This window comes from Amblyraja radiata, chromosome 10 (genome assembly GCF_010909765.2).
Source record: "Amblyraja radiata isolate CabotCenter1 chromosome 10, sAmbRad1.1.pri, whole genome shotgun sequence".
Lineage (NCBI taxonomy): Eukaryota > Metazoa > Chordata > Chondrichthyes > Rajiformes > Rajidae > Amblyraja > Amblyraja radiata.
In genome coordinates, this window is record NC_045965.1 from 47,832,649 (window position 1) to 47,845,442 (window position 12,794).

General features: G+C 39.9%; 1 protein-coding gene across 4 annotated transcripts in view; it reads right to left on the reverse strand.

Annotated features, from left to right (window-relative positions):
• Positions 1 to 1,144: 1,144 nt before the first annotated feature.
• The window catches only part of kif2c (kinesin family member 2C), a 74,279-nt gene continuing 62,629 nt past the window's right edge, over positions 1,145 to 12,794 (reverse strand). For all 4 annotated transcript variants that reach the window (XM_033028750.1, XM_033028752.1, XM_033028751.1 and 1 more), the window contains 3 exons: positions 8,796 to 8,891; positions 6,379 to 6,514; positions 1,145 to 2,404 (listed from right to left, as the gene is read on the reverse strand). In XM_033028750.1, coding sequence (XP_032884641.1) covers positions 2,340 to 2,404; positions 6,379 to 6,514; positions 8,796 to 8,891 — 297 coding nt within the window. In that variant the 3' untranslated portion in view covers positions 1,145 to 2,339. The remainder of the gene's footprint in view (positions 2,405 to 6,378; positions 6,515 to 8,795; positions 8,892 to 12,794) is intronic.

Below are 12,794 nucleotides of genomic sequence, written 5' to 3' on the forward strand. Positions count from 1 at the left end.
AGTTCATTGTATTTGAAGTTGTGACAATTTCCTACCATTCACAGTAGAGAATCAATTTGTGCCATTTGGATATAATGCAGGGAGCTAGGTTTAACTAGATAGGCTGGTGGTGCATGTAGTCAATTGCTTCAAAAACACATGTATAGCAGAACTGGTCATTCTGCATTGACATGATGTTGTAAATAAATGTGATATTGTCTCCTCGGTGATTTGTGCATTTGAGAGGAAAAGAAAGTTTTGAAATATTACTCTTCACTTTGCACTTTTAATGCAGAAAGTATTAATGAAGTCATTAATATAAGTAGGAAAACATAGGAAAAAAAGGAAAAGTTTGTGGAGGTGACCAAATTTGCATCAGCCTTTGGGTTGAAGACATGCTTAGGCGAAGAACCACAGGGCATTTGGAGGGAATTTCAGATAATGGAGCATCAAATGGGGAGAAGCCAAGTGACCATGGTTATGGGACAGTATGTTACAAAGGGCAGGCTGCTGCAAAGAGTAAACTATGGTCTTCTTCTGCCCTCCCAGTACCATCTGTTACTGCATCTTAGCTGATAGGATGCAGGCAGATTTCACTCAACATTCTCTTAAACCAAGGTAGTAGGCAAACTATTGGATACACAACCGAGACAGATCCTGTCTTCACTTAGGTACCTTGGAAAAGGATCCATTTATGGCCTCCTGCAAACAGCCTTTTTTTTTTATGGCCCTGGACACACATTAAAACTAAAATCCAGTAGATTACGTTTGTACATTTTACCAACTGAACTTTATTAAACAATTGTTATTGGTGATAGGCTGTAGCTGCTGGATCTGATCTGATCTGTATTTATGCCTAAAATATTCTGTCGTGCTGCAGCAAGCAAGAATTCCATTGTCCTATCTGGGACACATGACAATAAACTCTCTTGACTTGACTTGACTTGGATGATTCAAAAATCAACAGATGGGAGTATACACTAAATTTCCCGTCTACTAGTTTCACCACGTTTTGTACCTAGTGGTCAGCCTGTTTGTATAAAGACCGGCTCAAAAATAAATTGTGCTATTGGTAACTTGATAAAATGTCACATTTCCTGTCTATTAGTGTTAATCAGTTCACATGTTTGCATGCAAACTAGATTAGTTAAAAATGATACTTGCATGGTATTTCATTATCTTTATTAAATGTCAAAAAAATGTTACAGTAGGATTCCTCAATTTAACAAATTTCAGTGGATTATGCAGTCTGGAGTGGACACAGACAAAAGAAAGTTCATATTTGACTTTCCATCATGCGTACCAATCATTTGAAAGACTAAAAAACCTTAATTCAGTTCTTTGCCAGACAGTTTTTCATTAAAAAAGGTGGCATATTTCAGAATTGTGATTCTATTGATTTCTCTCCTTCTACTCCATTTTTGAATATACAGAATATGAAAATTGTTGTAAGTGAATTAAGCAGATTTATGATGGTTTGCTTTGTACTGAGGGTTGAACAATATCAGAAATAAGTTTGCAGTGGTTAACTTTGGTTCTTCCAGACTCCAAATTGTACAATTCTTGGCAATACAATAGAAGAATCACAATGTTCTACAGCCAATTTATAAAATTTTAGTTAACCAAAAAAACCTAAAACCATTTTAGCAGGCTAAGAGACATCGCAAATTTTAAAAGGAGATAATGGTAGTATTCTATCTACACACTAAATAGACTTTTAATTATAAACATGCTGAAAACACAAGTCAGTCATTGGTCATTAAACCCAAACAAGCAGGTTATCCTTCTGGAGCCTTACGAAATATTTAACAGGTCTTGCGTGTATTAAACACTTTCACAACTCATGAAATATTCTGCTAAATTTTGAGTCAGGGAATGAAAACAAATGTGCCCCAGTGTAGTCATATTAACATCAAGACACAAAGAGCTATGGAAACAGGTGCAGTTCCACTCTCATACTTAAATACAAGTTTTCTACCTTTAAATAAGTTCACTTTCTCATACGCAATGGAAGGATGAGAGAAATCAATGCATTCTGAAAAAACTAATCATCATAACTGACTAAACATCATAACTGCATCACTATCTATGTATGCAAACTTGCACTTTTAGTTATGCATCACAAAGCAAGTTCAAGTATATTATATACTAGATATAAATCTGTACATTTTCCAAAAGAAAACATCTAAGAAAGTCATATAGACAAAAGTTTTAGAAAGACGATTGCGAGGACACAAACATTAAAGAGGAACACGTACAAAATTTGCAGCCCCTGGGTGAATGAAAGTTGAATCTAGTGACCACAAGTTACAATCCAAACACTTGAACAGCTCAAGATTCCCAAAATGCAGGCTGTGGCATCAACCTTTAATTTTAGCAGCTTGCTCTTCCTTCTGCAAAGCTTGTCGCAAGGCTTTCAAGCTTTCTGCAATTAAAAAGACAAATATTTTAATATATAGAGACCAAGACAAGTTTGATGTTCAGATAAACAACATTGATCACTTCATGAAACGGAGTCGCAATACTTGAATACTCAGGTCTGATTTTGCACTCCCATTAAGCAATATCTTAAACACAAAAAGATAACTGAGAGCAAATATTGCTATATTAGTCAATGCTCCAAAGTAAATTAAGTGCATTATTCTTTATTTTGATAAAAAATCAAAAAATACACATGCAATTTTTATAAGATAGCAAACATTACTAGTATAAATACCATCTCAGAATGCGGAAAATGTCAACTTTAATTCATTTTGTGGGTTTGAGATCATTGCTGTATAGATTACTTGCTGTTACGGGATTGAGCATCTTTTTCATAGTTCGTCGAGGTTCAATGACTACACTGATAAACATTTGTTCATATTAAGATGGAGGGTTAAAACTAGATTGGCCAGGTGGGATTCAAAGCTGCAGTGAGGCAGAGAGGTTGGAACTTGATACAGAATTATATACTTAAGAAAGTCTGTTGAGTTCAATTGCATTTAATTGTAAGTTCATAATTTCTAGGTGCAGAATAAGGCAATTCAGCCCATCAAGTCTCCTCCGCCATTCAATCATGGCTGATTCGGCTCTCAACCCAATCCCCTGCCTTCTCCCCATAACCCTTGACACCCTAATGGGCCTGTCCACTTAGGCGATTATTTGGGCGACTACAGACGACTACTGCAAAAGTTTTGTCGTAGGTTGACGTAGGTGTTGTTGTAGGTTGTTGCCAGGTGTCGTAGGTAAATTCCATTAAACAAGTCCCTGGCAGTCGCCTAAAGAGTCACCTAAGTGGGGCAAACCCATAAATGTCTTAATTTCTCATGTTGAAAAATTAGTGGCGACCAGAATTTTAACACCGTGGAGAGTAGCGAGAATTCTCGTGACGTAGGTGCAGTGGTAGTGGGTTGCCAGGAGGTCGTAGGTTGTCGCTGTTGCTGACCGGTGAATTTCATTGGCTCATTGGGGGAAAAAAACTTAAACAATAGTTTTCAGAACCGACCAGCAATGTTAATGTCCGCCGAGCTTCACAGGCGTGTTTCTCTGGCTTCTTAAAAGTTGTTTCCACTCCTTCTCTCCACCCCATCTCCCCCACTCTTTTAAAGGACTTAAGTGACCCTTCCCGTACACTGTGCTTTGACCGTCTTAATTACAGCACCCCCCCCCGCTTGCCCTGTCCCCCAGCTGGTGAAGGAAGTTAGGGGTGTGTGTGTGTGTGTGTGTGTGGCGCTGTGTGTGGCTGTGTGTGTGTGTGTGTGTGTGTGTGTGTGTCTGTGTGTGTGTCTGTGTCTGTCACCTGCTACGATTTGACAGTCGCCTGAAAAATTGCCTAAGAGGGACAGGCCCATTAGTAATCAAAACTGTCAATTTCCACCTTAACAATATCCTCCACAACTGCCTGTGACAATGAATTCCAGATTCACCACCACCTGACGAGAAATTCCTTCTCATCTCCATTCTAAAGGCACGTCCTTTTATTCTGAGCCTATGGACTCTGGTTCTAGAGTCTAGACTAGCGAAAACATCCTCTCCACATTCACTCAATCTAGGCTTTCATTTCAATACAAGAGGCCTGATGGGCAAGGTATATAAACTTGGCATGAATAGGTACGTGGGACTGGGCCATTATATCCATTACGGAAATGCGGTTAAGGGAGGGACAGGACTGACAACTTAATATTCCAGGTACAGTTGCTGCAGGCAGGATAGAGGTGTAAGAAGGAGAGGAGGGGGAATTACATTTTTGATAAAGGAGAACATTGCAGCAGTAGTCAGAGATAAAATTACTGCGGGATCCTCCAGTGAGACTATGGGTAGAGATGAAAAATAAGGGGGTGATCTGGTTGATCCCATTGTCCTATTGGCTACAAAAGAGTCAATGGAAATTAGTGGAACAAATATGAAGGGAGATTCCAGAAAGTTGCAAGAAGAGTAGAGTTGTTTTACTAGGGGATTTTTACTTTCTAACATAGAGTGGGACTGTGTGAATAGCTTAAGTGGGTAGGATTTGTTGAATGCATTCACAATAGTTTCCTCAGGCTATATAGAGTACAAAGCTTGACCTACACTTGGGAAAATGACTGAGGTGCCAGTAGGGGAGCATATTGGGACCAGTGACCATAGTTCTATTCGTTTTTAGATTGCTAAAATGGTTCAAAATTTAGTATAAATCGGGCCAACATGGACTGGAATAGGTTGTTTGCAGGGAAAGGGACATCCAGTAATCCGGAAGCTTTTAATAGTGAGACAATGAGAATTCAAGGTCTGCATGTTCCAGTTAGAGTGAAGGCAAGGTTGACAGGAGTACAAGAACTCTGGATGACGAGAGATATTGAAGCTCTAGTACAAAAGATGGAGACATGGGACAGATACAGGATCAAATGACTCAGGAGGTGTAGGGGATGCAGGAGTAAACTCGAGGAAATAAAGATGGCAAAACAGGGCATTGTTAACTGTTTGGAGTATGGTGTTCAGTTTGGTCGCCCTGCTATAGAAAATATGCCAATGCTGGAAAGAGTGCAAAAATGATTTAAGATGTTGCCCCGCTCTCATTGACCTTCTTGGTTACATAAACAAAAACGGAATCAAATTCGTGAGATACGATCTCCCATGGACAAATCTGTGCTGGCCATCCCTAACCAACCCCCACCTTTCCAAATGCATGCACATCTTATCCCTCAGAACCCTTTCCAGTAACTTACCTACCACAGATGTTAGGCTTGCTGGTCTATACTTCCCATTTTTTCTTTAATTAAATTTGCAAAATCAAACAAAAATAATTAGCTTCAGTGTCTCTTTCGATACATCCAAAGCTAGTGAGATGTATCAAATGAGGCACTAAAGTATAGTAACATAATAGTTTTGGGATGTTAGGGAGAGGGATACATATGTTGACCTATATGTAATCTCAGACACATTGCTTGCAATCATTACACCAATGGTTGGAAAAGAGATGGTGATGGGAGCATGCAGTGGAACAAAATGGACCATTGTAAAATGTCATGCCCATTTTGCACTAAAGGGCCTGTCCCACTTAGGCGACTTTTTAGGCAAGTACAGGAGTTCCCGCATTCTGGGAACTAGTCACAGCCTCAGTATGGTCACCGCAAATATTTCAACTTGTTGAAAATATTTCTGTGACCGAAAATTGGTCGCCATGGAGAAAATCGCTAATCCTGTAGTTGTAGGTGCGGTTGTAGTGTGGTCGCCATGTAGTTATACGTAATCGAGGTAGTCGTAAGTAGTTTTAGTTAATCGCCTTTGCTGACCGGGCATTTTCATTGGCTCATTGGGCAAAAAAACCCATAAGCACGAGTTTTCAGAACCAAGGATAACCAAGGACAATGTTAAATGCCCGCCAAACTTCACAGCTGTGTATCTCTGGCTTATTAAAAGTTGCCTGGCTTCTTAAAAGTGTCTCCACTCCTTCTCTCCCCCCCCCCCCCTCTTTTAAAGGACCTACCGTACACTGTGCTAGCCGTCTTAACCTTCCTGTTCATTGCGGTGTGCGTCTGTATCACCTTGGCTTTGCACCGTGTGAATTTCAGACAGCACTCCCCCGCTTTCCCTGGCCCCCACCTTTGCGATGTGTTTGTGTGTGTGTTCCACTCTGACACTCGCCGTTCCAGTTCCCGGTTTTTCAGCGAGTGCCGCGAACTTGACAGACGCCGGCAGTCCGCTGAAAAATCGCCCAAGTGGGACAGGCCCTTAAATTCACTGATCGTAAAGAACAATGGCATATTAAAGCAAGTGGCCTTTTGTCACATTGAGTCTAATTTCCAGTTCCTTTAGTGAAGTAAGATGACTGATGAAAGGTTGAGAGCATTATGAATTGCACAGATATTCAACCCTTTGTTTTTACATATTCAGATTAATTCTCCTTCATTGAATACAAGAACATAAATTTGAAAACTGTACTGTCAAATTCTTCGAATATTTCCATCCTCTCATCCATGTACGATTGCAAGATGTTGGTGTAGGTTTCAAGATTAAAGTCAGGTAGTTGAGTCATCTTCAAGAGCTTGTTATCTGCATCGCCCCACTGCAGTAATTTCTGGTGAAAAGATAAATCATTACTTTCCATATGAAACTACACCCTCTTCTGGTGATTGTTGGTATAGAGAACAAAAAATTAAAAGAAACATTAAGCATTAAGCAGATGCAAGTTTACAAAAAAGTGCTGGAGTAACTCATCAGGTCATGCAGCATCTCTGGAGGGCATGTTTAGGTAACGTCTTGGGTCAGGACTTCTTCAAACATTAAGCATTCCTATATTTGGCATTGCTCATAGTGGACTAAATAGCTACTACCCTGTTCAACGATGGTTGTTTGGCAAAATATTTGGGAGTCATTTCCTTTTAATTTGCTTTGCAGGATCCTTTGAGGATCATTGGTACATTTTTATATTATGAATTATTTGGTTATGTACATCATAATAAAAAAACAGTTTCATATGAACAAGGAATTTCATTGCAATTAATCTATCCCAGGCAGTTTCCCCACAACGGTGGGAGATGCAACAGCTGACCCTACACCACCTCCCTCACCTCCATCTAAAGATCCAAACAGCATTTCTAGGCAAGACAGATTAACTTGCAACTCCTCCAAACATGTCTACAAGCATTCAGTGCTCTCAATGTAGCATCCCTTACATTCGTGAGTGTGCAGACTAGTCACTGCCTTGCTAAACAGCTGCACTTTAAACAACAACTTGATCTGGAGTTCCTAGTTGCAACCTATTTTAATTCCTGCACCAATCTTTGTCCACAGCCTCCTCCACTATCAGAGTGAGGCCAAATGCAAACTAGAGGAACAGCACCTCAAATTCCACCTGGATAGTCTAAAATCTGATGGCAAGATCACGGAATTCCCAAATTTCAGGTATTCTGCTCGTTCCTTTCTCTCTCCTTCTGATATACCCAGGTCCTCTCACACACCACCTTTTCAACCCACATCCCATTCCCATCACCCAGTTTATTCCCCCATCCACTTCATCTGTACTTCACCCACACTCCAACCACTGTTCTCATCTGCCAACCCTACCTCCCTCATCTGGTTCCATGCTTCACTTGCCTGTCTATCTGACTCCACCATCTACTGTCCTTTCTTGCCTCTCCCCATCACCTCGCAACCTCTCCATTTCCACCCTTCCCTCTCCCTGACTCCATCTGCCAATTAACCATTCCTCATTGGAAATAGACACAAAGTGCTGGAGAAACTCAGTGGGTCAGGTAGCATCTCTGGAGGAATAGGATGGGCGACGTTTCAGGTCAGAACCCTTTTTTAGGCGGCTCCCTTTGGTCTATCTTTTACCCATCTTTAAACCAGCATGTGCAGTTCTTTGTTTCTACATGCCCTCCTCATCTGTATCACCCATAGCTTGCCATTTCTTGCCCCAACCCACCCTGTACCGGCTACTTCCCCGCTACTCCTACAGTTCAGATGAAGGGGCTCGACAGAAATGCTGACTCTCCATTTCCCTCCATAAATGCTGCTCAACCTGCCAAGTTCTTCCATCAGATTCTTTGTTGATCAAGGCTCCAGCGTCCGCAGTCTGGTGTCATCAACTGCAATGCTCTGTTTTATATGGAATTCCAAGGAAAAAAGGGATTTGGCGGGAGGCACTGCCTAGGACCAACCCTATCATATGTATTGATTCAAAGGTAGAGTACCATATCTTTGTGGTCTCATTGACATTACGAAATCAAAATATTCTGGCAATCATGAAAATTGCTTTGTGCTATTGCCAAAATACATCACCATTCCAACAGAGGTAGAACAATACTGGATGAAAATAACTTTCAGGCTCATACTGCGCTAAAACAAACTAAGGTTGTAATATTCCGGGGTTTGGAAACAGCACAATTATTTGGTCTCTTAGTTAAATGTTTCTTTATCAAATATCATCTTGCAGGATATTACGAGCAGACTAGTAGGTTGTTCTATTAAAATTAAATAAGTGATTTGTATTTTTAGTCAAAGTTTTCTTAAAATATTAAATACACAAGCATTTTAACAAACTGGATCAAGAATTCCATCAAAACATTTAATGAAATAGTAAATCATGAATCAAATAAGATATTGTTAGAGAGCCTTAACTGGATAAAAGTAGCCCACTGTAAGTTGGAGGATGGGGAGGAGAGAACACCGAGGGAAGGCCTGTTATCTTAGTTCTTCCAGTTGTAGCACTTAAAGCTGTCCCAAATATAATTAGCTAAGATATTGTGGGGACAAATCAGAATCCTGCCGGTGTAAACGGTTCAGTTATTCACCCACTGGGGAAAAAATAAATTAGTCAATATTATAATTTTTGCAAAAGAACGTCCATTTCTTACCTGCTGAATTTCTCGATGTTCATCCACCACCTGTTCTTCCAATTCAAGTAGTCTAGAAACATCTACGTGCATGTCACAAATCTTTGATGGTGCCTCCTTAAAATAAAAGTTTATACATATGTAAGAAACCTTTTAAGTTCAAATTTTAAGAAGCTTGATTCAGCTGACAAAGACCAATGCCATTTAGTTAAACGTGGATGTAGATTATTTCTAAAGTGTTTGTAATTTTAGAAGTAACAATGTTTTAGTCTTGCAACGTACTCTAAATCAAAGGGAAAATTGGGTGTAATCATTCTTGTTGCATTGGTGGCTTGTCTCCAAATTTGAGCAAGAAGATTATGTAATTGAAGTAAAACATGACCTGATGTCAGATATTACAGCTTTCATCAATTATTATCTCGACCTTGGCCTTAAGTAAGATAAATGACACATTCAAGTAACTGGCTGATTTTACTATCTTTACCTTCGACATTATGGCCAATTAACCTTAAGGTTAGATTTCAGCCAAGCCAACAACAATTTTTAAACAAATACCATGAACATTGGAAGTCTGTCCTGCTACAGATTAATATTAAGAACCTGAAAATAAAAGACCCCAGCTCAAATTATTCTGGTGTTCGCTAAACACAAGTCAGAAGCATTTTGCTTTTATTCGAAATTCCTATAACATTGACTAGACAGCACAACTTATTAGAATGGACAATTAGTAAAGTTAGTTTGAGCAGTTTCATTTTTAGAAGGGTGTGGAGTAGAAAATTGGGGAAAATCAAGTTGAAAATGACAAAGCATCTGAGTATTGTTCCCTTCGTATGTTGCTTAAGAGCACTATACTTTTAGTTACTTTCCTACATTAAGAAATAACTTTGATCAGGGCTGTTTCAGATACATAAGATGGCAGTGATTTGAAATTCTTGAACTGCATCCCATTTTCTTATCCTCATTGAATAAATATACCTGCAACTTCTGTTTCATGTGTACACCAAAGTCTCTACTCATTCATCATGGTGCATTATATATTCCCAATAGGCATACTAGGCAAGGACACATTCTCCTCAGAAGTTAGATTTTTCTATTGATCTGGGCACACCAAAATGCAGCCAACCAGACTAACTTCAAATTATATGCTTGTTTCAGAAGATAATACATTATTCACAATGAGCCACACTCGTCTACAGGGGTAAATCTAAAATGTCCTGCACTAAGTGGACAATTAAAAACAATACAACCTTGACGTGGTACAGGAGATGCAAGGGGACAAGTTTAAACACTCATGTTGGAAGTGAAATAATGTTTACCTAATTTTGGTTTATCTACCTATATAGTACTTTCCACATACAGATTGAATACGTTTCCCCAGTAGCCACCCCCATTCCACCCATTCTATTACTGTGTACACTCAGAATTGCTCCAATAGGAAAAAAAATCCCCAGTACTGGCTTACCAATACTTTTCCAGAAAACCCTCCTTCCTTAGTACTGTCATTGTCAGAGGGTTTTCAAACACAGATCATTCACATTCTGCTGGGAATATTATTGTCCCTTTTTGAACTTGAAATAAAAATGCTACTGCATTTGGCAGATAATATAATAAACATAATTTACCTGAAGCCACAACATATTGAAACGTTATGTCTAGAATGCTCTGCATTTCCAGTTTAACATACTCATTGCCCGAGCATCTGCACTCTTCTAGAATAAGAGTGTCAAATACTTGATCAATTCCCTATCTTAAGGCCCATTTTACTCCACAATTCCTCTCAGGATTTCTTGTCCCATTTTACTCATGATCACTAGTACCATTTATTTTGTCAATTATTGACTACCAACTCAGCCTCGGTATTCAGCTGTATTTTATTAAAGTCCTTTATTAACAACATTCCAGGAGGCATAGGGGTAAGGGGTGTCATCAATGACCAAAAACTCAACTAAAACTGCATGCAAATATACTATGGCCGAGAGCAGGACAGAGACAGGGTGACCTTTGTTTGAATGATTTGCCTCAACATTTTAAAACTCCTTCCTCCACTGACAAGACAAAAACGTTGCATGATAGAATATTCCCAATACATCTGGATGAATGCTGCTTCAACAACACTCAAGCAGTACAGCACCATCCTGAACACCAGCCCGCTGCAGTGTCAACTCATCCACCAGCCAAACCATGTCCTCCACCATCCGTGCACCACAGCTGGATTATGTTCCAATAAAATGCCTCTTATGCCCGTCCCACTTAGGAAACTTGAACGGAAACCTCTGGAGACTTTGCTGTTCCCGGAGGTTTTTGTCAGTCTCCCTAATGGTCGAAAGTGGTTTCCGCTTCTTCTATATTCCGGCGATTATTTCAAAAAATTCGAAACCGGCCGCGACTAAAAATAGGTTGCCGTTTTAAAAATCATTCATTTTTTAGTCGAAGCCGGTTGTGTTGCTAGTTGAAGGTGGTTGCAGGTAGTGAAGGTAAGACCTTTTGAATTTTTTGAAATAATCGCCGGAGCATAGAAGCGGAAACCACTTTTGACCATAAGGGAGATTGACAAAAACCTCCGGGAACCGCACGGAAACCTTGGGTGGGGCTCAAAGTCTCCAGAGGTTTCCGTTCAGGTTTCCTAAGTGGGACAGGGGCATTAGTTAATCATCTCGATATGTTGTAACACTCCTAGACCCATAACCTCTCTAGGACGAGGACAGGGTCATAGGGAATAGGTTGAATTAGTCCATTCGGCCCATCAAGTCTACTCAGCCATGGCTGATCTATCTCTCCCTCCTAACCCCATTCTCTTGCTTTCTCCCCATAACCTCTGACACCTGTACTGAGGGTTAAAATAGAATACAGTAACCTCAATCATTTGTAGGTACGTGCCAGGTCATACATCATTCTAAATGTGAAAACTTGAGATTTGTTCGCCAGGTACTCAACAGCATTGTGAAAATAACCACCGTGGCTCAACACACAGCAGTTCACCCTCTTTGACCAATTAGAGATTGGCATGCATTAAATACTGGCCAAGTCAGCAACATGCATCCCAAGCAAAAACTCTAAAAACAGCCCCGTAAAGTAACCAGCTTTGGAAAAAGGTTGTGTCACACCAAACACAACTCTTCAAAGGCAGCCGTGCGTGCTACCACTTCACTGCTGAAAATAAACACGCAGATAGTGCCAGAGCCTAGATAATGCAACAAAAGGCAATTCAGCATCACATTTCATTAAAATCGTAAGTTTAGAAATGTTGATACAGATTTCAAGCAGTTCCCCGAATAAAATCTGAAACAGCCCTGAGATTTGGGAAAGCTAGTAAGAAACTATTAGCCTAACCTGAGGTACGTCCAAACCACCTTGCGCTGTAAACATTTCCTGATTCTCACTTAGAACTTCATTTTTGCCAGGCTTTAAAGACAATATCAGAGGGGAGAGTGAGAAAGACAGTGCTCTACATGCGTTACCTTAACAGAGATTAGATTACATTCCGTAGCAAAAAAAATGAGAACAAGGAGCATTGTTTCCAGTTCTCCTGTGAGCTTTTAATAGCGTCTCACAAAAAGAATTGTCCATTTTTGATACAAATTTGATCAAATTATTCTGCCAAGACTTGTAAACAATGCAAAACAATTGATATTGTCTTTATGCATGCATTCACTGTGAAACCAAAAAGGTACCAAGCAGTAGATGTTTAGAACATGCAGTGTTAATTTTGCCAATGTTTTCTTTGTACAGTAAACCCTCTTTAGAAAGGACCATTGAGGGGGAAATGGTGTCAATTATTGCCAATTGTCCACTATAACGGAGTAAGAGATTACGGAGTAAGAGATTACGGAGTAATAGAGTATCATTGCACAAGTAATAGAAACAAAGAACGGCAGATGCTGGGTAATACACAAAAGGAGACAAAGTGCTGGAGTAACTCAGGTCAGGCAACATCTCTGGAGAACATCGATAGGTGACATTTGTGGTCAAGGTATTTTTTTCAGACGCTGTCTTGAACTGGGCCTGGAAATCAGCCCTGGT